The sequence below is a fragment of the Tyto alba genome, unplaced genomic scaffold (assembly GCF_018691265.1).
Source record: "Tyto alba isolate M040663 unplaced genomic scaffold, T.alba_DEE_v4.0 Super-Scaffold_39, whole genome shotgun sequence".
Classification (NCBI taxonomy): Eukaryota; Metazoa; Chordata; class Aves; order Strigiformes; family Tytonidae; genus Tyto; species Tyto alba.
In genome coordinates this window covers 12,828,654-12,854,019 of record NW_024881314.1, presented here as the reverse complement: position 1 = coordinate 12,854,019, position 25,366 = coordinate 12,828,654, and the positions used below count along the sequence as shown (strand labels likewise).

Sequence of the window (25,366 nt, the reverse complement as noted above, 5' to 3'; positions counted from 1 at the left end):
AAGGGAACGATCAACTCGGAAAGAATGATGGTCCCAGTGAAGGGGATTGAAATGTTTGAAAGCTAGATGGGGATACAGCAGAGGTGGTGGGACTCCTGAGCCTCCCTACAGTGAAAAACTCAGTCATCCCCTTTTGCCACTGTATGTCTCTGCTCTCAGAGCAAGAAGGTTTTTTGAAATCTGGGCTCTCAGTGGTATTTCTGGGTGCTGCTGTGAGCTGCATGCACCATGTGTTTTCTCTCTGCCTCAGTTTCACAACTGTAAAAGCAATCGAGCTGACCAAGAAGACACGTAGTGAGCTGATGTTGGGCTGGAAAGTGTATTTAAATTCCCGTCATAACACCACTGTTCCTGTAACAGTCCGACTGCATCCCTGAAAGCATTCCCCATTTCTCTTTTCCTCTCCTTCCCATGGACTTTGCTAAACTTGGGTTCAGAGTATATTGATTCCTGAGGTCTCGATACGAATTAGAGTTGATTCTAGAAATGCAGAACAGGAGAAGGTTGGGTTTTCCTTAGTGATGTCACCTCCCAGAAATGGCAACCAGCCGCTCCCCTCACCTGGCTTCACCGCTCAAGCTCAGTGTGACCACAGAATTGGCCTGTTCTGAGCCAACGGACCAGGCAATTTTAGCTGTGGCTCATTAAAATCTCAAGGCTGAGGGGCTTTTCCTCCAGGTAACTCCAACTGTAGGTAGAGTAACAGCCTGTGTAAAAACCAAGGAGGGTTCATGGTTGAACTGGCCATCATGCTGCTGGAAACGGTGAGCCTTCTCAAATGGGATCCAAAAATCAGGGGCAACTGTCTACAGTTTTTATCCTAAATCAGAATTGATTCAGTTATGTCCAATTTTAAATACTTACTGCTTTAACAGTGATTTCTGTGTGAAGAGTGCAAAGTCCCATGCTGGTAGATGCCATTGACTGATGCCACCATTTGTCTTTGGGTGAAATGTCCTCGAAGAGATGTGCGCTTATTCTCCTTTTGCTTGAATTTCAGGTACATTAAGATCGGGGACAAAGAGTGTGATTTCAACCCTGCTTTCCGCCTCATCCTCCACACAAAACTGGCAAACCCCCATTTCCAACCTGAGCTGCAGGCACAGTGCACCCTCATCAACTTCACCATCACGCGAGATGGCTTGGAGGACCAGCTGCTTGCAGCTGTGGTCAACATGGAGAGGCCTGACTTGGAAGAGCTTAAGGTCAGTAGCTGGGAGTTTACATTGGGAGCAGGTATAAATACTAACAACAACATTCATAAAAATATTAAATAATAATTACTATTGTAATTTAAAACAAATAGCATTTCATGTTCAAAGTTGCAGAGATTGCTGAGCTCATCATAAAATGAGATTCCCCTTGAATGCCAAACATTGAGGAATTTTCTACTTCAGTCTTTTGTTTTCTTTGTATTTTTGGAACACTTAAACTGCAATTTAATTTTTTTTTCTCCAAAATTTTGGGTGAGAATCTCTTCCTTTTTCTACTCCTCTTGGAAATGGAATCTGAGATTCTCATTATATCAAGCTTTTCTGGACTTCATGGATTTAATTTTGGAGGTAAGATTAATCTCACTTAATTTAAGGTATTTATGGTATAGGATTGCCACTGTAAATATTGTGAGGCTGGTAACGAAATTCTTCTGTTCTGGTTCTTCCTCCCACTTGTTTGTAACAAGCCAAAATGTTTCCCCCATCACCACCCCCCTCTCTCTCTCTTTCAATAAGTATGGCTTCAGTTTCAAGACAATCTTTTAAAGAAAATCCTTTGTTCTAAGGGAACATTTAACAATGTAACAAATATATATAATACTAAATGTTTACTGAGTGGGAATAAATTTACTGCACATGTTCAGTCAGGCCAGGCCAGTTTTATAATAATCTTTTCATGTAACAAGGTTCTAAAGTATGTTAGCTGTGCAGCCTTAATGATGCATTTAGTTTTAACCAGGCTTATGTGCTAATGAGCCAAAAGATGGCATCAAAAATACATAATGAACTGATTTAATGTGTATGCCGTGGCTATCTTGCTGGGGCCACAAGAGACCCAAAGCCTCTTGATCAGGCACTCCTCTCACATGCTCAGCACTGGGTTGCAAATGCTGCAAACTGCTGCTTTCCTTTGCTGATTTGCACTGAAGAGGGTTGGGGGGTGACCACAATTAGCATAGTGGTGTCATTAACTGCTATTATGTTAAGGACCGTTCCTCTTAGCCTTGGCAGCATCACTGTTAATGGTTACTGTCACAATAAGAAAGACAAATTCAATATCATGTGCAGTCAGCAAATGCACTATTAGGCTCTGAAAATAGTAGCTCAAAATTGGCAGCACTTCCCTTCTATGCTGTAAAACAACTATGTATTAGAAAACAGTCTCAGTGATGTGAATTAGGGATCATATCTTTTGAAGTTCCTGCTTCTTCAGGGCGTGCATGTTGTGGAAGAAGGAGGTTGGGCACAGGACCAGGAAATGCGTCCCTGGGTGCCAGCTATGGCTGTGGGGGGTATGGGACTGTAGGCTAACTTGAGAGAGCACTCAGCAGATACAGATTTGTGTGGGATGTAAGTTTACTTTCCTTTAAGAATATTTAAGACCTTTTTCTCTATATCACCACAGCAAGATAATACCAGAGCTCACTCTCTCTCCTTCCCTTCTCCTCTACTTCCCGCCTGCTGCAGTCCTGCTGCCCCAGCAGGTATCAGGGAGGTGAAGACCAGCCTGATATTCAACATGTTCTGCCGGATGGGGAACAGTCAGTCAAAAAAACCTCTTCCCTGCTGGGATAAAAGCAGAGAGTTGACTCCTTAGATGTGGTGAGGAGGGGCTGGCAGTGGCTGGAGGTGCACTGACCTCTGTGGATGATGGCTGGCCAGGGGCTCAGTACCTTCTCCTGCCCCTAGTCTAACTACTGATATGAAAGAAGCCACGAAGGCTGTTGTCTGGTAGCTGGGGGAGCTCCTTGAAGACAAAAATTTGCATCTTTGGATTTCCCAAAGTAGAGGCCACTTCTCTAGGACGGTTTTAATCCATCCACTCTACTCTGGGACAAAAGGGACAGGCATTTGGTGTCTGGGGAAGGTTTAGGGCTCTGGCTCATGGGCAGATAGAGGTGACTTCTACAGTACTGAACAATAGTTAGTGAGCTCAAAATCTTGTTACGGGCAAAGATGGAGTGCACCCTACATGTGGAGCCCAGAATTTATTGTTAATAATCTAATAAAAATCCATAAAACAGCTATTATTAATCCAATTATGATAACACTACCACTTTTTACATGTTTTCTCAACACAATCTGTTTCCATAATATTTTTCTTCATTGATTTCCAGTTCTTCAGTCTTTCTGTTCCTTCTTATCTTTGAAGGTATCTTTATCTGATTCACAGCATTGTACTCCTGCTACAGTGGGTGTTCAGAGTCTGCAACCACATCTGCATGCTACCATATTTTGGTTCTAGAGACAGATTAATCTGTCCAGAATAACTACTTGCTCTGACTCTAAATTAAAGGCAGTCTAAAACAGGTTAGGATAATGGTGACCTGGCTGTGAGACAATCACAGCTAAGAGAAGCTGAAACCGGTTTAGGCTAAGACAAACAAAGCCAAGTCCTCAGACCTTCCCTCTCAGGTCAGTAGAAACCCTCCAGCCTTTAAATAGTCACATGTGCAATTTCCTCTTGCAAGGATGAGTGTGGCCCATGTCCTGGCGGCACCGTCTCTGGTCCACGTAGTCTTATCAGGGCTGGGTTTACGTATCTTCCACCTTCACCAGACTTTGCTGTTTGGTCTGAAGTGTTTCACATGGCATTTGTCTCAAACTCATTATCTGTTTAGTGCTGAGAACACCCTTAGGAAGAATATTTTGGCAGCTGTGTCCCAAGCTATAGGTGGATAAGGCATGAGCTAGGTGATTCAGTAGATAAAGTGTGTGTGAAAGTCCCTGCACATTTAGGCTGTGATGGACAGTGTTGAGATGGTTCTTCAGGAAAAAATTTGCTCTGCAGGAGTAGACAGAAAACACAGGGATTTTTTTTTCCCCTCTGGTTTGTGATGCTAAAGTCATGCAATAAAAGCAGCAGAAAGGACAAGGAGAGGAAGGTGGCTACTGTGGCTGAGGTAGGAAGGGGTTGGTAGTGAATCCTGCAAAACTGGCCTGTAGCTCTGGTGAACTATTTTTTTTTTTTTTTTTTTTATTCATGGAACAAAATTTCAAAGGATCTGAGAGTAACCTGTTTCCCACAAGTAGTGCTGCAATATATCAACTGTGAAATAACAGATAATGAGCTCCACTGCAGAAATAAGAAATGATGACCTTGCTACTGCTGAAAACAATAGCATGATAAAGCTAAACCAGATGCAGGCTGTTGTCGGAAATATAGCTTTGTATACATTTCTAAGGGTGCATTTCAGAAATTGTGTGGTGATTACAAGCTATTGGAGCAAAAATCACACACATCCTCATTAATAAATCCAGGGCTTATAGTCTACGGTCTGGAATAATAGCTTACAAAATGTCAATTTTCAAGGCATGCTATGCTTGAATGACAGGAACACACAAAATTAGCCATGTTAGTTTTCTGTTTCAAGACTTGTAAAATATTTACCACCACGGGCAAACTCCTGTGTGTAATGCCTACAGAACAGGCCTTTAAAAACAGCCATTTATAGCTGAAATACCAATAAAAAGCATGCTTCAGTACACACTGTTGAATATTTGGGTTGACATGAACATGGAAAGTGTGTGTGCAGCAAATATATGAAATTTCAGCCCAAATATTGAAAGATGACTTATTAATGAAAGAGTTAGTTAAACTGCTTGAAAACCTCTGACAACAGAGCAAATATTGCTGGTTCCTTTCCGTGTTGTGGCATTGGAAGAGACATTGGTCACATTTCCTATTTGTGGGGCTCCTCCAGACCCTGGAGGTGGTTGGAAGATGTGGGTATGTTTTCCAAAAACTGTCTCTGGAGCATTAAATCACTTGGCTTATGACACTGAATCTGTTATGTGCTAGTTGTTGTGGCCCAGAACTTGTCTCAATTCCATGGGCACCATGTCTGCTACTTCATGGAGCTGGCTATTTTTTGCAGGGCTATAAAACACTCTTTTGAAAGTCAGTTGAATTTCTTGGTTGTGTCACTTAAATACAGTCTGAGGATTAAAAACTGTGTGTCACACAGTAGTGTTTTACGTTAGCGTGTTAGCGATTGACTTCATTTATGTAGAGAATAGTCATCAGGCTTATATCTTAGCAGCATCCCAATCAGATGCACAGCTTTCCCACAGGATGTTTTCTGTGATAATGCTAAAAATAGGCATTCACAATAGGACCATACAGTAGAATAACATAATACACCTGAAATCCAGGAAAGATGCAATTTCCCAGAGCAAACACATAGAATAGGGCAATCACATTTCATGGGAGAAAGCCTATTCTGGAGGATTGGTTCAAAAAGGAGCCAGATGAGAGTCTTTGTTCCCACCATGAACAGTGTTAATGACTGGTATTTCTGCAGAAGGGAGGGAAATGAAACAAGTGTCTGGAGAGAATGAAGGGGGCATTTCACAGAAATTGGAAGAATTTGCACTGTAATTCAGAAAATCTGCCCTTGAGGCGAGATGTTTGTTACTGGTCTGTATTTTCTGGGCTTTGTGCCGAGTTTGCAAATCCCTTGGCCGGGGGAACCTTGCCTTTGCATGTACAGCTTCTAGCACAGTAAGCCACTGGTCCCAGAGAGAGCTTGAAGCCAGAATACAAACAGGAGCAGCAATAAAGGCCATGACTTTGCCATCAGTTCTGAGCCTGAGATGTGTTGTGCTTCTCTCTGGACACAAGTGACCTTTCTGTTGTTTTACCCATCATGTTTTGACCCCGTGGTCCTCACTGATGGTGTGACTGGTGTTGGTGTGTAGTGGCAAGTGCAGTGGTTCACCAGGAGGGGTGAGAAGCAACAGGGACTATCCAGGCTGACCTGAGCCCAATAAATAGATAGTTCTAAGATGGAGATGCAGGATATATGTTTGAGATGGGGGATGAAGGTCTTTTCCTCCTGAGTAATTTTCAGCATTTTGTTACATTCCTAGTGGAAGGGCTCAGTTCTCCTGATGCTTTCTGTGCTGTCCAAGGTTTCTCTGAGTTGATGGTTTGTTGGATATGGAGTGATCCCCAGAGCTCTGCCCATACCCAGGAGTCACAGAGAGCAGGAGTAAGCCATAACAGACTATGGCAATTGTCAGTTAGAAGCCTGTTCCCATGTGGAGGTAGCTAATCCTTAATTTACCGTGTGTTTTGTGGCTAAAAATTTCTGAATTTATTATTTGCAGTCAGATCTCACAAAGCAACAGAATGGATTCAAAATCACCTTGAAAACATTAGAGGACAACTTGCTCTCTCGGCTGTCATCAGCATCTGGGAACTTCCTGGAAGACACAGCATTGGTGGAGAACTTGGAGATCACTAAACAGACAGCTGCAGAAATTAAAGAGAAGGTACAAAGACAGTGATAGCCTAGAGATAAGCATGTGTGTGATGTTTTCTTTAAGGATTTCTGGGTGGAATGTAACTTCTTTATTCTTCCCATCTCTGCCCCTTCTGTTGAGTAGAGAATAGAAGGTGGTATAAATTGAAGTGCTCTCCATTCTGGACAGCTTCAGGCCATTTCGTTCTTTGGTGGTTTTGTATGTTAAATGGCCTATTTAAGACCAAGAGAAAACGTCAGTGGCTGATGTAAAGACAATAAAATTTACACACTGTATCGAGGCAGCTTTAAACTGTTCCAGTGTAATCCTGACTACATCACACTTCCCCAATTAAGCTGGATTTTAGTACTGACTGGGGACTGAAATCTGTTGAGTTTGCGATCTCAAGTAAATCTACAAGAACTTGAGTATTTCATACCCTTACATTCCTTGGAGTATAAATCAGCATTTGTGTTAGCTGTGCGGTGTCAGCATTGCCACCTACCTAATTCACCTTGCTGGCTAGATGGGGTTAGTTAAATGCACAGTGGTTTTCCTCTGCCACTGAGGGAACTTGAAAAGTGTGGTTGTCATGCCAGGATTGCGATAGGACTCTTTTATGGCCACTGTCAACTGTTTCCCTCTGCAGTCCTCCCATCCTCACAACCCACAGTTGTCGTCCTCCAGCCCACTGGCCCGTGCTACCTGAATAAGTTACCCGTGTGCTGGGGTCAGGCTGGAACTGCCTCACACTTCCCAGTGCTGTAGCACCAATGACTGAGGAACTAAGTGTTCCTCCACATTAAAAATCAAAATAATTTCTTCTAGACGTTTATGGTACATCAGATGCGTTCATCTCCCTAAGGAGGGTTTGTTTGAACCCCCAAAGGGGATGTTGAAGGGATGTTTGACCTGGAAAGCTTGGCATCTCCCCCTTGGAGTAGGTGTTCTTGAAGTTCTTCAATTTCTAAACAAGTTGTGGTTGTAAAGGTCTGCCAGCTCTGAGGCAACAGGGATGAATTTTGGAGTTGTACAAAATGTGCTGAGCCCTTTTCTGCCCCATTCCCATTGCATAGCTTGCTGAGCTAGCTGGATCAGCACTGGATTGGCAGCATGTGGCTGGGTTGCAAGACACTTGTGACCGTACATAGCCAGAGCCTAAAATAATCCCCAAGAGGCTTGAGGACGTCACTTTATGGTGCTGAACTGGAATGAAAGAATGAACAGGACTAAGATGATAATGGAGTGATGTATTTGCCAAAAGGATTTTAACCATGTCCATCACAGCAGCTATGCAGACACCTGGCCAGCAAGGTAGAGGTGTGATAAATGCTGGTGAGGAAAGGCAGCAAATAGATATTATAAATTAGCAGTTCTTGGCCTTGGGGGAAACTGCCTCAAGAGCAGCACTAAGTCTACTCAGCTTCAGCCCTGTGTTATTGATGACCTGCATAGGAGGGTGGCAATTAGCAGCAGAAACTCATTGATGTGAAAACCAATTTCAGTTAGTAATGAGCAGGGATCCTAGTGAGAAGCCTTGAGGAGGCTCAGGAAAACAGAGAATTGGACAAGGTGGTAAATGCAGTTACATGGAGAATATACTAGAGGAAGGGAGATGCTGGGAGTGGGTGGCTCAAGCCTGGCTGCACCATAGGTGGGGGGCAGAGGCTGGTCCCTGCACATCAACCCTCCCCCGGGCTGCGTACTCAATCCACAAAGATGTTTTCACAGTACTTTTTTCCTGTGTTTTCCTCCCAGGTCCAGGAGTCTAAGGTGACAGAAACCAAGATTAACGAGGCCAGAGAGCACTACAGGCCTGCTGCCGCGCGGGCCTCTCTGCTGTACTTCACCATGAACGACCTCCAGGCCATCCATCCCATGTACCAGTTCTCTCTGAAGGTACCGTCCCCCCGAGCTGCGGGCCGTGCCCACGGCAGCGGGAGGCAGTGCTGCTGCTTCTTTCTTTTACTGAGGTTCAAAATCATTGTCTTGGGCCTCTTGGGGATATTTGAACTCCCAAACGAAAAGGTGATCTAACCTAAACCATTCTGCTGATTTGGTTTTATGGAAAAGTTTCCTGTATTTTTTTTTTTTTTTTACTATGTCTGCTTAACATACATTACTCTTTACTTGTCTTGCATTAGTGTTTAGAGCTCATTGGGAAAGATTTGTCCAAAACTCACTGCAAGCACTGAGAAGAGTGTATTCATCACTGCCCTTGGTGGGAGGAGCAGAATTTCAGCAGCACTTGCAAAGACCCAGTGAGGAGTGGTCTGAATGCCAAAAGAAAACATCCCTCTGCGTTGAGTACCGAGTGTGGGCCAGGGCCCCTACTCACATCTGAATTTGCCAGTCGGCCCACCACAGGTGGTCAGGCTGGGATCAGATTAGATGAGCCTTAATTAGATTTTCCTTCTTTTGCTTAGTTTTGTTCTAAGCAGTCAAAGTTGTGGAAAGGCACAGTATGACTTAGGATGCATTAACATCCTTTATTACTAAAAATCCAGGAAGTTTCTTTGCAAAGCAGAACCTTACAAACCATTTGTTCTTTCTTCTATATTCAGAGCTTTGGCCTGGCAGAACAAGATGAGCAATAGATTTAAAGGTTGTCATATGAGGAAAGAGCCGACAAAGTACTCTTCTGTGTATTTTATATAATTATACACAGAGATTTTGCACAGCATTTGGAGTCACTTGCTCCATCAGTTAATCTTTTCTTTATATTTACATTCATTTGGTGTCTGTGATGTCATCAGGGTCATAAGGCCTGTGCAGATATTTCATAAATTAACAGGAATTGTCACAGTCCTTAGCAATTATCCAAGACATGGATGTTGAAACAGATGTGACTTCCCAAATAACACAGTATGAAAACATCACATCACTCTAAACACAGTCCTATCCCACTGAGCACACATTGCCAGGGATTTATTGATGCCTTCTTCACAAAAGGCAAGTCACTCTTACTTCCATCTCTACACTACAAGAAGGGTCCCAAGAGGCTGAGCTTTCAGGAGCTCAGATGCTTCCTACATTACAGTTACAAAAGCCTTTCAGTAGTTAAACAGCATGGTGTGAAATCTAACTCTGGGTTAGTGTCTGTGTGTGGATGGTGTGAAGGAATAGGTAGGTATGTGCATGACTTGAACATTCATCGCCTTTTGGTATAGGCCTGCACACACGTTTATCTACAGCCTGGAGGAGTGTGTGCGGTCATCAAACAGGCAAGCAAGCCTGCAGCCTAAAAGGTACCTCAGCTAGAAGTCCAGATGGGATTTATGGGTGCGTTGCCACCTTACAGTCTGGCTTCTGGCAGTCTCAGCTACAAGCATGCTCATGTTGGGAGTATGAACACCCCGATGGGGACCATGCTGGAAGAGAGACGACTTCTTGCCCTGTGCTTCTCAAATAAATGTAGAAGAGACGTAGCCAAAGGGTCTGTGCTCCAAAGGCCTTGCTACTTTCCTGTCTTGTCTAAATAGACTATCCTTCCCTGCATAGCAAGTGTAGCTCTGTGGTATGTGGACATGTTATATGGAGAACTAAGAGTGATGTCCCTCCTTCGGAGAACACTACCACCTGGAGCGGTTCTTACCAGAACACTTGGAGAATATTTTCAACAGGCAGATTGATTTAAGGGTAATTATTACTAGCCATAGTGATGGGGCTGAACCATCCCACTTGCCATGTTGCAGTGGAGCCCAGTGGGAAGCGAGAAGCTTTTGTGGGAATGAGAGCATGGCCATGTTTTCCAAGTTTCTTGACTGTCTTTGAGACACCAGTGCTTCTCTTTATGGCAGGTGTGAAGAAACTGAGACTCCACTTGCCACAGTGGAGGAGCTGGATTTTTAGAATGAAATATATGACCCATAGTGAATTCATAGTTCATGTCTTTGCTTCATGTTTGAGCATCACTGAATCAGTTGTTTTCTGTTCCTTGACTGGTAGGAAGTGGGGTTTTTTTCAAGCCATCCCTTCATCTTTGAAGTTGCTTGGACAGGGGTCCCTTCTTTCTGTGCTCTGCATGTGCTGCCCGAGACACTGGGGAAGTCTTGGTCCCTGAACAGTTCCTAAGGACCTGCTGCAGTAAAATTGAGAGCACAGACACTCCCTTGTCTTGGCAGAGTGTTCTCAGTAGGTCTGGCCAATAGACACCCAAGGGCCTTTTGGGTTATTTATCAAAGAGTTCTGGTTTTAATGTTGTAATAAATGGAAGACAGTTATTTTTTATCACAAGAGAAAGGTATTTGGGGGGATGGAGGGTTAAATGGGATGTCATTCTAGTCTAGAACTTCTTCCAAATGATTTCTTACCTTGACAAGTGACCTGGAAAAAGTAACTGAGAAGGGACTACAATATTTTGAGCCTCATCCACAAAGAAGCTTTTCTTTTTGATATCTATGACTCGCATGTTGAAGTTATTTTACCAGAAAAATGTACAGAATATCCTTAGTGCAAGGACACCCTTTGAAAGATTAATTCCTTAGACATACATAATAGATACAGAAGTTTCTGAGCTTTCACCTTTAATCTAAGTCTTCTGTATTTTGTTTGTTTTATGTTTTCCAGTTAACATTAGCAATGTATGTAAATACATAGAAAATTATTGGGTGAAACGTTTTTATCTAATAAATTTTGGTGACAGATCATAAAACATAGTATAAAGATTCACAGATATGATTTCAAAATACTTACAACAAAGCTAGAAGCTCATTATAAATGAGAGCACACAAGATTTATATACTACTTTGCAACATGTTTTAACACAATTTAAAGAAATGTTAAGCATAAAAATGCATTCTGCAATTACTTAATAGTGCAGTAGGAATCAATGTTACTTTAATTTGTTGAGGCATTGTTTTTCCTTTGTAGAACCCTAAAATAATGCTGCCAACACAGTCATACCTCATCCAGTTGGTGTTACTCATTTGTATTGGCCTGGTCAGTTCCTGTTAGCTGGGTCCCAGTATATGGAATCTTTGCATTGCTAATCAAGACTTGGGCTTTTTTTCTTTTTCCAGTTGCATCTGATAATTTGCTAATGGGTTTTCTTTGGACAGCTCTGAAAGTTTTTTGTCTTTTCTCATGTAGATCAGAAATGTTGTTACAAGAATCCTTAGTTATCTTATATAAGAGCATCGTTCTCGATGCATGCACCCATCCCTGAGGGGACTTTGCTGACTGGTTAATCCCAATTCCACAGGATGAAGTCCTACTTACCCTTCTCATCTAGTCCTTTGATGAATCCAGACAGCAAAATATTTGTGGGACATTTTTTTGTATTTAAGGGAATTACTTTTTTCTAGGTTGAAACATTTATGAAATGGGAAGTAGGCTTTCCTCTGGGAATGCCACTACATATTTTTGGCTCAACATTTGCAGAGAAAGTGGACTGTAATCCCTATGAGAGAACACATTTGGTCAGATAAATGTTTCCTATATCCATTGTGTCTTAATGCAGTCAGCCAGTCTCTGCACTACTTTCTCAAGCCCAGGAGAGTGCAATGTCACAGGGAATGTCATCATTGCCTGGCTGTATGTTCCTGAAAGAGCAGCTGAAGGCAGATACAGGGTCTGGTCTCTAGATGTGTTCCCCTGCCTCCTGGAGCTGGTGGGCCACACTGCTGGGCAGGTGGGAATGCTTTGTCTGTGGCCCCAGGGATATCATATCTGAGTTGGCTTCACTTATTGCAACACTTCAGGTGATACCCAGGAGCATGCAAAGAGCATCTAGAAACCACTGGTGTCCTTCTGTGTCCTAGGCATTCAGCGTCGTGTTTCAGAAAGCCATTGAGAGGGCACCTCCAGATGAGAGCCTCGCAGCGCGCGTGCTGAACCTCATCGACAGCATTACCTTCTCTGTTTTCCAGTACACAACCCGGGGGCTGTTTGAGTGTGATAAACTGACCTACACTGCTCAAGTCACCTTCCAGGTAAACATCACCATTTCATGCAATGTGTACGCAATGATTTATTTTACAGGCAAAGATATTGGCACGCAGAGAAGGCTCAAACTGTCACAGCTGTGGCCTTCACCATCAGAGCAGCAAACACAAGGGCTGGGGAACTGATTTAGTTCTCTGCCTCTCTTGCTGATAACAGTCACAGATGTTGTGTTTGATTTGCATTATGCTGACAAATGGTTGTTTGAGAGAGTAATACCTGCTTGCAGGACCTTAAAAAAAGGGCAAAGCAAACTGGTCTTGAAGGCTTATTGGTTTTATCCAGAAGAAATGCCTGCTACATAACGGCTGTCTTTTGTATAGTATATTGGTATAATTTTTAGCCTATGATCCGAGCAAGGAGGCATTTGCAAATCCCTATCTTGAAATAAAATTCAATCAATAAGCAATGCTTGGCGTGGTGGTGTGAACTTGTTATTAAGTTTGTGCAGTGAATGACTGTGTAAATGCCCTGACATGTAGAATGTAGAATATGAACCAAGTTTGAACTGCTGAAACACTGCGCAGGTCTAGTTAACCTTGATCCAGTGATTGCCATGATTTTTTCAATTCTACATATCAAAATATTTTGTATAAAAGGGAAACTATGTACACACATACATATACATATATAAAGAAATGGAGTTGTTAATAGATTGTCTATGTGTAAAAAGCCAGCTTGTATGTTAAATGTCAGCCTCAATTCTGACCCAAAGGATACCTACATTTTCTAATATGTAGCTTGTAACTGGTAAGTTTTAACTACACTAAGTATTAAAATTAGTTAATGGGTCACTTTAAGCTGTCAGGAAAAACCAGAATCCACGATTTCAGTGTGTGGAGGCAATTGAGTGATGAGGCACAGGATTCTTCCATATGAAAAAGCAGTTGGCTCTTGAACTGAGTACCTCATTACCATCATTGATGGAAGAGATGCCAGGCACACTTCAGATGACATTGCTCAGTGGCCAACAGTACAGTCTAGGATCTGTGATAAGGAAATTAAAACTCAGCACTCCAGCACTGTTCTTTTTCCACCCAGAATTGATGTTCAGGGGTTTGGAGTTTGTCTCTGAGATTTAAGAAATCTGGAGTCTGGCAGCGAGCTTGGATCAATGGCTCCAGCTGGGCTGATGAGCATGTATGGTTTTCCAGAATTACCTCGAACATTTCTCTGGCAGTCTTACTCCATGTATTCCTGAAAGCCACCATCAGTGATAAAAACATTGGTAGCAGCTGAACAGCCTAGGCGCTCTCCAGTCTTCGAGGCTTCAAGGACCTGCTTATTGTCTTGGCGCATGTACCATAAGGGTTTCGTTTGGTTGCTTGTTTTTCAAAACACTCTCAGTATGTCTCTACTTACTTTCAAAATTTAACAGGACAGTGAGAGATGGACAAGACCTTAGTAGCTTGTCCTAGGGATGCATGCTCTGGTTCCTTTCAAGAAAGTTATCTGTTCTCTAGCTGCAGGTATCAAGCACAGGGACATGCAGTACACCCTACAGTCTGCATCTCTGCTGGCAGGGACTTTTCCTTAGTGTGCTGTCTATGAACCTGGATCACAGCCCTTTTACCAAACTTTAGTCCTCTTATGTTGCCAGTCTCCATACACATTCCTGCTCCGCTTTTGAGGAGACCCAAAACACCTACATGATATGTTTCCTCACACCCCTCCAACATGGGGCACTCTGTACTTTTTAGCCACACATTTGGCAGCTACATGGGTTAAATAATTAATCCGCTAGAGTATATTGCTGCTCTGTATCCTGTCTGCTTTTGTTTGTTTGGGATTACAGATACTTCTGATGAGTAAAGAAATCAACACAGTAGAACTGGATTTCCTACTGAGATACCCAGCACAGACCAGAGTCACAAGCCCTGTGGAGTTCCTGTCCAATCATTCCTGGGGAGGAATCAAGGTATCTGCTTCACTTGAACCGTGTGAAATCAGCATCCTTTATTTGGGAGGAGGTGGGGATTTAAGGGAGACATGACTATCTGCAGAGATGACCTGGGGACAGAGTAGTGACAGCTGGCAGACCTTCTGCAGAAAAATACTGCCATGGTGACCTGGGCTTGATTGGTGGGGTTTTTGGGTAGCAGGGGAGAGGGCTACAGTGGTGACCCCTGAGAAGCTTCTCGAAGCTCCCCCGGCTCCAAGGCAGCCCCACCTCTGCACCAAGGCCGAGCCCATCAGCTGCGCCTCTGCGATAATGTATTTAAGAAGGGACGTGGGAGGAGGAGTTGCGATGCCTATGTGAACACCAGGATCAGTGGAGGAAAAAAGGGGGGGAGGTCTGTCAGAGCAGAGACCCCCCTGTATCCTGTGGTGAGACGGCAGGGCGGCCCCCCCCGCCACCCATGGAGATCTACGGTGGAGCAGACACTGATTTATGGCCTGTGGGGAGCCCCATATGAACACTTAAAGTGTCTGTGCCCAAAGCCAGCTGGGAGCCTGTGGGAAGAAGCAGCCCCCGCTGCTGTAATTCAGCGCTGGGAGGATTGCAGCATGCAGGGGTGTCCCACGCCGGAGCAGCTCGGGAAGGGCTGCAGCCGTGGGAGGGACTCACATTGGAGAGGAGTTGTGGAGGACTGTCTGCTGTGAGAGGGGGACCATGCTGGAGCAGGGGGAAGAAGTTCCAGAAGTTCCACCCCTGCCCCCTGAAGATGGCAGAAGCGGCAGCACTGCCTGCACCCCCCATTCCCTGCCCCTGCGCCACTGGGGGAGAAGGTAGAGATATCGGGAGCAGAGCTGAGCCCGGGAAGAAGGGAGGGGTGGGGGGAAGGTGTTCTCAAGATGTGGCAATGCTTTTCACTGTCCTACTCTGTCTGTTACATGTTGTTGCTGTTAGTGTCTATTAAGTTTATGTTCTTCTTTTTCTTCTCCTAACAAGTCTGTCTTTTGCCTGTGAGTGTAATGGGTGATTCATCCCTCCCTGTCCTATGTTGAATTCTAGACTTTTGCTTACTTTCTCCTTCTCAGCATTGGGGGGAGAGGGGGAGTGAGCGGCTGTGTGATGCTCAGTTGCCCCCTGAGCTCAAACCACGACACATGGCAATGAGAAAGTCTTAACTGCTGCCATGTGTTTGGAGTGAGAGGTGAGGAAGATCATCCCAGAGAGATGTGATTTATCCCATCTTTGCTTCTGTTTGTCAACAAATGCAAATTGTGCTGGATTTGGAGCTGATTCAGCAGGTTGTGATTTATTTTCTCTAAGGGGTCAAAGTGTTCTTCAAGTTAGGCATGCTCATTCACACTCTGTTGGATTTGAGGTTTTATCTTTTGTTTTACTATGGCTTCTGATCAGTCTCTGGCACCTGCTGTGATTTAAGAATCAATTTGAGTTCTAGCGTGCTGCCTTTGTGGGACATTTCTGTGGTTCCATAAAGAAGGGAGTGAAGACATCCTGGTTTCAGTGGAATAGTTCTCAAATTTTCATCTGGGACATTGGGTTTTCCCTGTCTCTCCCTTCTACCATGCTGTACAGAGAATGTATCTGGTTCCTGGAGGGTGACCAGACAAAATATCTTCATCCAGGCCCAGGACATCTGTGATAGTCTTTTCCTGTTTGTATTGTTTTTTGGGGTTTCCAGTATTTTTCAGAAGCCCTGGTTTATGGTGCCCCATGCCTTTCTATGCAAGCACATGCTCAGCTGTGCTTCACTTGGAAAACACTGTCTTTTAAACTAACCCAGAGTTAGAGCTCTAAGTTGCAGACTGCATTTCAGAAGTCAAATGAAACTGATGTTTCTAACTCAGATCACCCATAGCAATTTCAAATGGTAGCATGGACCAATTCAAGCCAGATACATCTGCCCTGACTAGAAGTCATCATCTCTGTTTCTTCACTGGCAGTAAGGACGGGGCCTCTGCCTCTTTCTGCTCATGCAAGCAACCTAGCTTATGTTGAAAATGTCACAATCGCATTTTCAGCCACAAAATCAGCCTGGAACTTCTTGCAAAACAAGCTGTGTTCATCCTCTAAAAGGCATATTTCCATAATAGTGGAGGAATTAAAAAAAAATCTACACTTTTTCATTAAACATCTTTTGTTCAGTGGTGGTGTTCTGCTGTTCATATAGCAGCAGTTTTATTTTTGTTTCTCATTTGAAGACAAATTAAGTGGAAGCTTAGGGTCAACATACATAATCGGGGGAACTCAGCCACCTGGCCCATGAAATACCTGCTTTGCAACAGCATATTTTGACTTTGGGCTGTGCAGTCTCTATCGATCATACATGTACATTGCTTGAAATCTAAGGCTTTCTCAATTCTGCTCTGTCCCTGCCCGTGTTCAGCATGGGGATATATAGAGTGAATGGTGCATTTCAGTTCCTCTGGAGTCCTTCTGGGTTGATGTTCTTCCCCATTTGGGAGCACTCTGCACTGCAAAGTTTCTTTCTATTTCAGTCCTCTAAGTTTCCTCTGGTAGGTGAAGTTCCTTACACCATAGATTTCAGAGGTTTCAGGCTCTGATTCTCATTTTGGAGATCCTTTTATGCATTTTAGGAAACATATTACTCTTGTAGTGCCCAAGGATGCCTTTTCTAATCCTGCCTGCAGGTGGTACATTCTTCAAGCAGACACCTAAGTCTGCAGTGAGTTTGCTCTGTGAGTTGATCCCTTCTGTGCTGGCCAGTTCCATTCAGTGTGGGTGAAATGGCCTTTCATGTTCACTGTGTATCTCATCAGGGTTGTTGCAACTGCCTTACTGCTGTGATGAAGTTGGTACAGTTGCCAGCTCACGGTCATAAACACCAGAAGGAGCATCAACTCCCAGTCATTCTTTCTTCAGACTTCATTCTTGCATCACTATTTGACATTTCCAGGAGAACAGGCACTTCAGTGCATAGAGTGGCAGAGTACGTAGCACACTGTGTCAGAGCCTGCTAAGAGACCCGCAGTAAGGAACTTCTACTCATCAAAGCTCAAACACTCAGTGGCATCACTAAACAAGGTCTTCACCCCTTCCATCAGCTATGTACCCAAGCTTTATCCCCACCATAGCCTGCACTCTGTCATTCCTCAGCCATTCAAAACTGATGCAGTGTTGGGTGCTTATCACGTAATCATTGTGTGCATGGAGCAGCTGGAGACTTAATCTGAGGTAGGCAGTAATTGAGAGTGGACTCTCACCTTAAGGTGCTTTGCAATAACTGAGTCTCTTTGAGCTGAGCCCTTTCCCCGTGGCTTCCTCTCTCCCACTGAGTCTCTTGGGGTTTGCGGTAGAGATGGAAACTATGTGATGCCAAGAAATGCTGCTCTGTATCTACCCTCTAGCTGAGCTGTGAGATGGCAGGATTTTACATCCTGCGTTCAACTGTGCTGCACGTCAGGTGTCTTCAGCTTCAGTGTGCATCCTCTGTTCCCATGAACTGCACACCTCGAAGAGTTGCAGTCACTGGTCAATAATCTGTGCTAATTTTGTGTGTTTCAGGATATTCAGGTAGCAAATTCTTTATTGTCAGATAGTGAATACTTTTCAGATTGTCTTTTGTGATGATTGTAGTATTGATTTTGCTATAAATAATATGGCTGGTGTCAACTTTATTAGTGTTTACGTTCTATTAATGTGTGTTGGTTTATTAGCCTCTGAGTTTTTGGCAACTCCAGTTACTTGAGGCATGGTTTCAGTACAATCACATTTTGTCACAGACTGCTATAATTAGGTTAATTAGTCATGGCTTCTACGCAGCTTATTAGCAGGCTAAAATCTCCTTTTCTTTCATCAGGAAGATTAAGTGCTGTAATAAATTGTTTCTTCAACAAAGCTTGAGCAAAGTACATTTCAAATTCATATTTCAAATTCGAAATGGAACTTAGCATTCTGTTAATTTTTCATAGAAACACTGAAAATGCTCCTGCACAGAGTACTTCTCTTGCCAGGGGTTTCAGGCCAAGATAGTAGTGTCAAAAGAAATCAGTATTGATATTTGTGGCCCCTCCTGTGTCTCCCATTTTGGGTACATTAACTTCAAAGTAAACCTCATTAAATGTTGAGGACTTTGGTCATGCAAATAGCCTTTTGTGACTTGGCTTATTATCTACTGATGCTGTTTGATTAATAATATATTGAGACTAATAGTCCTTTGCAGTTGTGCAGCTATTTTCAGCTCATGATGCTAGAGCATCTGACACATGATTTTGTTTAAGCCTTCCATCTTCTTTTAAGTTCAGTAAAAAATTTCACAGAGCTTTTCTCTGTAACAGAGGGAAGCTTAATATTTACCATTGAATGAAGAGACACCCGTACCTGTTCAGAGGGGTATGGTTTGTAGGGAAGGGTAGTATCTTTCATTGGATCTGCTGACAGACTTTGAAATGATAGGTAAGTTTTGGGCTTTTTAGTGATTCTTTAAGCCTGAAACAGGAATTGAATTCAAACTAAAAACAGGTCAAGAAAAACTACTCTGAGCTTAACTTGATGTGTTCATCAGTCAGCCTATATGGGAGAAAAAGTAGTACCTGTGGAACCCCCGTGGAGGCACGTTAGTTGGCTCTGGAGCAAGGGGAGAGGTTAGCTATAGACACAGTCACTAGCTTCAGTGCAAATACAGCCGCTGGGTCATTGAAGGGGTAGTTAAGAGCAGGAAGGGGAGAAAATTTTATCATTTAATGAAAGTAGTGCCTTTGCTGAGTCCCTGGCTCTGGTGTTCAGTATAGTTGGTCATTTCAGTTCTAAGGCCTGTCTTCTGCAGGTACTTAGTAGCCATCTCTTGAGAAGTCTAAAGTACTCTTTTAATGAGGTTTTTTGTCTTTTTTCAATATCCTTTTATTACAGTATGTTATGCTTTCCTCACCCTCTGTGTTCCCGGTACCTAGCTTGAAAGTTTTTGTTTCTGTTGGTACTTCTGAAAAAGTTTTTTGTGTGCATATAATGTCCATTTCTTCTGACTTGGCTGTTGGTTACCTTACAAATAAATGTGTAGACAACAAAGGTACAATGATGCTACTGCTTGAACTGCACAGGATGTCATGACATAGCCATGTGCAAATGACCATTTTGATAGTCTTGTTGGGTGACTGAACTTAACATAGAATCAGTGTAGAGATTGGCCTCTGTAGGTTTTTTCCTCTATTTTTTTCTTCATTTCTTCACTTGGAGGTCTCCAGTGTCATAAGATAAAGGTGTTGATACCCAGATGGGACATGAGTATTCTCTGAATTGCTGCACTGTGATCCCTTCAACCCTATATGAAACCCATTCTGTTTGTTGAGCTGTTCATCAGTTATTCACAGGGTTAGGACTGACAGTTCATGTTATGGATCTGCTCTGAGCATGGATGTAGAAATGACATCACTGGGTTTTATGGTTCTTGGGTCTTTCAGGCTATGTCTAGACTAATAAGTAAAATGGCCCAGCATTTATTTTCTGTCCCTGATAGCACCTGAATCCATACAGTGAAATTGCCCTCACCTCTCAAACCAGAGAGAACTCATATATTGTTTACTGTGGGAAGTCCCTGAAATGTCCTGCCCCCTGGGCAATGCCCAGGGATTTTCTGAGAACAAGTGGGTTTATCAAAGTTGAATGTGAGCCAGCAAGATACTAGCAAACTGTGTGGCTCATGGTGAGCTCATACCTGGACCTCTTGTAGCCATGGATTCAGGAGCAGATTAGCAGGCAAGAAAAAAGTGCGTGTCTTCTCACAGTGTAGGTATCTGGGGTCTGAGATAGGCAGACAGAAACTCCTTCTGCCCATAGTCTGAGACAATCTTACTCTGGAACAGCTTTTCAGATGCATGAGCAAGGTTTTAGTCCTGAGCTAATACAATTTGCCCATCAGTAGGGCTTAGTAGCTTAGGCAGAGACTCACACCAGGCCTAGTCACGCATCCTCTGTTAGGTGCCCAGTGCCAAAAGACCATGCTTGTGTTTCTTAGGGGTTCAATAAGCAGTTTGCATTTGCCTAAGAAAGATCATATGAATGTACCCAGAGTCAAGCTAGGCTCTTCTTGAGCTTCGCCACTACTAATAAAGCCAGTGGTCATGCCCTTACGGTCTTTATTTTCATGGTTGCCTTGACCAAAACCAGCCCTTTTAAAAAGATGAGGGTGGTTCTCAGGCCACTGAGACTATCTGAAGGTTGGATGAGTGGCTTTCCCTGTGACCCCAGTGATCTCTAATGTGAAATTTTCCCATGCTTCAGCTCCCTCCATGCTGTGCCCTTCCTGGGGAGCCGTGTCCCTGTTGCCTCATGGCTTTGTGTCTCCTGCAGGACTGTGGTCCCTGATTAACCGTGTGTGCATCTGCCACTCACTGCAGCAGCCTGTTCCCAGAGGCTGGATGCAGGCAGCTCTGGATCTCCTTTGCACAGATACACATTTCCCAAATCTGATTTTCTTTGTGATATTTTCTGCAGTGCCTCTTCATTGCTGAATGCAGATGTGTCCCATGGGATAAGTGAAGCTAGTTAATATACAGCAAGAATACACCTGGCCAACTTGGATTACTTCTTCATCCCAATCATTTCCCTCATCTTTTTTTGAAGAGGAAGAATTTTCATTATGTAGATATGAAAACGCTACTGAAAGGGCATTGTTTAATAAATGTGATGTTGAATAATGAGCTCTAAATACTGAATTCAGCTTTCGAGGAGGAGAACAGCAGTAGACAAAGTAGTATATTAACTCCATATTTATAATTTTGCAGAATGCAGATGATAAGATTGCATGTGTGGCTTACGAGAGAAAATACCAAATCATATATTTTACATCTAAGAAAACTGGATTTTTTTGACAAAAGAACAGAAATCTCTCTTCCAACTTTCACTTTTTGTACTTTTTAGACACTGAGGTTTTTAATTCTTGTCAAAGATTCATTGTGACACAATCTGCTGCCTATATTGTGCTCTTTGTGCATAAGCAAGGTCTTTTGATCAGGCTGGTCAGATATGAAAAGCTTGCAGCTCACAGCTTTCCATGTACATTCAGAATTTTTATTATGCCAGAAAATCATAGTCTTCATTAAATATCTTCCATTAACTCAGTTCTTCAGATGTACAGCCTTTTAGTGCACCTTTGATAGAAAACATTGATTATGACACTTGGATGTGTGTTTATCTGCTCCTCTCACTTGGAAGTTTCCTAAGGACATTCATCTGTCCTCACCAGCACTCAAGTCTCAGAGAGATGTTCCCAATGTTTCACAGAAATACTACTTGAGAACATTCCATTCCACCTTTTTTTTTTCCCTTTTATTTTTTAACCTGCTGGCAAACGATCTGATGTTTATCTGAAATACAGCAGAGATTTTGATCACGTCAAATATTTAAAAGTGTACTTTCTTGGTTTGATTGCAGAGTGGAAATTTGAGTTTTTTCTGAATGCCTCTACAGCAGAGTCAGCCTCTGTCCCTCACTCTCAACCCACCTGTGACACAAAGCCTGCTGTCAGCTGCTCATTTTGAATGTAAAAGTTCTTTCACCCTCTAAATGGAAGGAAAAGGAAGTAATTGCTAGACATTGTATATGGTTTGAAGTCCTACTGCTTCGCTTAAAAACCAGAAAAAAAATCAGTTGCAGCACATTCCTGCACAGATGCCAGTGGACCACGAACCCAGGAGTGACTGCAGAGGTCTGATGGCTGATCTCTGCTAGCAACTAAGGGCGCACAAACATTTTGGACATGTTATGTTGTACCTAGATGTGCAAGATGCTTTTGGGAGGGCAATGAAGGCAAATGGCTTGGATTTGGCTCCTCTTTATTAGTTCTTCCTTTTAAGCCCATATCTACCATAAAAGATTTGTTGGAGCTCCTTATTTCTGTAGCGTGGTAGAGATCATAAACATTTCCTTTGCTTGGCAGTGTTGATTCACGTGAACAGCTGTGAAGACTGCAAATGACGTGCTCAGCTAAATTTCAGCTGGGAGCAATCTCTGGAACCCTGATGGTGACACCAAGGCTTTATCAGCGTTGAGGCACCTGAGATGGCCTTTTGTGGAGGCACTCGTGGTGTGTCTGTCATCCCCACCTTGTGATCACAGTGCATTAGTGGGCCACAGTATTGCCACTACCTGAATAGGAGCAATGAATATAGTCTGACAGAGCCACGGGGACATGCTTTTCGCATCACTCAAAGTTGTCCAAGCCTCTGTTAGAGTCTGGTTTGATCTGAGTTTTGCATTTAAGAAAGATGCAGACCTTCTGGAGACAGGGTAGAGGAGACCAGTGAGAAGTGCCAGATGCCTGAAAACACAACTGTGAGAAGAGATTGAGGAGAGGGAGAAGGGGAAGGGTTATGTCTGAGGGCCTCGAGATTGAAGGGACAGGAGGGTACAATCTTCAGAAAGTGTCCTCCGAAGGGGAAAAAGCAATTGGTTTGCTGTATCAGTAAAGGTGCATCTCAAAGTGCTGCAAGAAAGATTCACACCAGACGTTTGGAAAATCTTTGTGATAGAGAATAATGAAGGACTGGCACAGAGTGCTTGCGGTTTCTGTTCCTGAGGTGGTTCAGACAGGTCCTGTGACCATGTACGAGGATTCTGTCAGGGCCCCGAGTGCACCAGCTCTTGGAGAAGAAGCTCTGCAGCTTATTTCCTCTTCTGGTCTGGTTGCGTGTTCTCAGGGCCAGTTCTGCTATTGTGCCACCATGAAACCTTGGATGAGACCACCACCGTGAAAAGAGCTATGAGAAGTCTTATCAAGGGATGAGTCCATACATGTATGTACATATATATATATATATATGTATATCAGGACACAGAAGCATGGACCTTGAGAGGCTTCTAGCAGGTGACATCCTGGAACAGATGCTTCAGCTGAGCTCTTCCAGTCCATGAGACATATTTTCTCTTTAAGTCCTGCTGTTCATTGGCCCATGGTGATGGTGCATCTATGATTTATAAAAGCCAAATCCAGGGAACTTTTCAAAAATGCACAAATACCACCTTTTGGCTGTTATTAGGGACTATGGCCAGCTTCTTGTTCTGGCTGTGAGTCCCTGATCTGCTGAAGAGCATCAAAGAATGAAGACGAAAGATGGAGAGGGTGGCTTGGCAGAACAGCCTGACTTTGCAAAGCCTGTTCTCAAAAGGACTTGAACAACCTATGGAGAAAACGCAAGAAAAATGTCAATATGAACCTAGTTGTGAAACATCTCAGGCAAAATTATGAAAATTTGGTGGGTTGTTATAAGCAGATAGAATACAAGATTAGGACTAAATCACTAAATCTCATTTCTGTTGTTGTCCTTCCCTAACCAGTGGAGCTCTCTGTAAGAACGGAGTAGTAGGAAGGACCTCAGTGCTGAAGCCATTGCTTTCTGATTTATGATATAGGTTTCACTGGGAGGTTTCCACGAAAAGGTAGCGAGATCCATCCCATCACTCCTCAGAAGACAGACCACTTCTGTCATCCAGCTGCAAGGTGTCTGTATTTTGTGATGCTCTAGGAAGGATGCTACAGCTAAACACAAGGATGTTTTTGTATAGTGACTTGTCTTGGCACTACCTGCTTTTTAACCCCTGTATAATTTAGACATGGGGAAGAAGCAAGGAGGAGTTTGAATGAAGACAGGGACATACAGTGCAGTAAGATTTCCAGTCAGCTTTTATGAAAGAAATAAGGGGGATTAAAATAACATTTTTGTGTTGAAAGGTGTTTGAAGTTTGGAAAACCCATCATACCTTTTTTTTTTTTTTTTACCTTCAGAAGAGATTTGTCTTATGAATTGAATAATTCAGGTAGTGCAGCTAAACAGAAAATAACACCTTCTGTGAATGAAAAATACAAACCAAGGCCTAGTATGTGAAAGATGGCAAATAATCCATCATTTTCTACATTAATCCTTCTAGTTAACAGTAGTATTCAAATGGAGTAATTCATCTGCCTATATGACTACTTCCTGAATGATCCAATCTATCAGTTCAAGCCAGGTGCGGGTTTGACTTTACCGTTCTTCCAGGAGCTGTATTTCTCCAACTGTGGGGATGCTGGTTTTCCTAACAACATTTGGGCTACCTGCAGAAAATGAAGGAAAGAAATAATGAATATTTGCAGAAACCTATATAAGCAGAACTCACAGTGGACATGAATCGTGTAAGACCTTTAGAAGGTGTTTTGAAAACTCAGGAGGTTGTTCTCAAATGCCAGGCATGCATACGGCTGCTCTGATTTAACCCTGTTGCAAAAGTTTAAGAGGAGCTGCTTCAAACTCTCCAAGCTCGGGTACAGCCAGGCCACGTGGAAGCTGAGCTGAGAGGGGCTTTCCCACGCTTGCCCGGGAACCTGTGCCAGGCTCAGCTCCAAAGCGGGCAGCCAAGCCTCAGCGACAGCCGCACAGCTCAAACGCTCTGACTTGCTGGAGTGTTTCTAGACTTTGGATCTAATCCTGGTGCTGGTATTGAAAACGCAAGGTTGGACCCGGGTAGCTTTGCTGCACACCTCACCTGACATCTGAAAATAGTCGCCCTTCACCTAGCATTAGCCTGCAGGCTTGGCTTGCTACAAGCCAGTCTTTCCCGCGGTATGGGCGCATCACTGCTGGGGCCGCCCCTGCCCATGGAATCCCTTGCAGCTTCTGCCAATGTTACTGCTTTTCGAGAAGATAGTGTCTGGGTCAGGTGCACAGCTGCTGAACACTGTGAACTTTGTATTTGTGGAGCCTGCCCTGCTTGAAAACTGTATAATGTAATTCATAAAACCACATCTCCTTATTATTGCAAGTGAAATAATGATTAATCATTAGGATTTAATCATCTCACAGATTATTAAAACTGTGAGAATATTAAATATAATTTCTTTCCAGTGATACCAAGTTGTGTAATTTTATAGACATTTGATGTTCAGTGTGTTCCTTATAGACCTAAGTTTTTTTTTTTAGGTAGAGGTTGGGGTTTTTTAAAAAAACAAGGTATATAAGGGACTAAGACTGAAAGTATGAATCAGCTATAAACTGAAGACTCAAAAAGTAGGGATGGCTTTTTAAAAAAAAACCTCACATTTTTGTATTATGATTGCATT

The 25,366-nt window shown here is 43.1% G+C and overlaps 1 protein-coding gene across 1 annotated transcript in view; it reads left to right on the top strand.

Annotated features, from left to right (window-relative positions):
- LOC104359809 (dynein axonemal heavy chain 9) overlaps positions 1–25,366 on the top strand; it is a 105,499-nt gene that overhangs the window by 27,436 nt on the left and 52,697 nt on the right. The window contains exons 8-12 of the mRNA XM_042802655.1: positions 1,001–1,205; positions 6,327–6,491; positions 8,220–8,360; positions 12,224–12,394; positions 14,200–14,322. Of these exons, the coding sequence (XP_042658589.1) occupies positions 1,001–1,205; positions 6,327–6,491; positions 8,220–8,360; positions 12,224–12,394; positions 14,200–14,322 (805 nt within the window). The remainder of the gene's footprint in view (positions 1–1,000; positions 1,206–6,326; positions 6,492–8,219; positions 8,361–12,223; positions 12,395–14,199; positions 14,323–25,366) is intronic.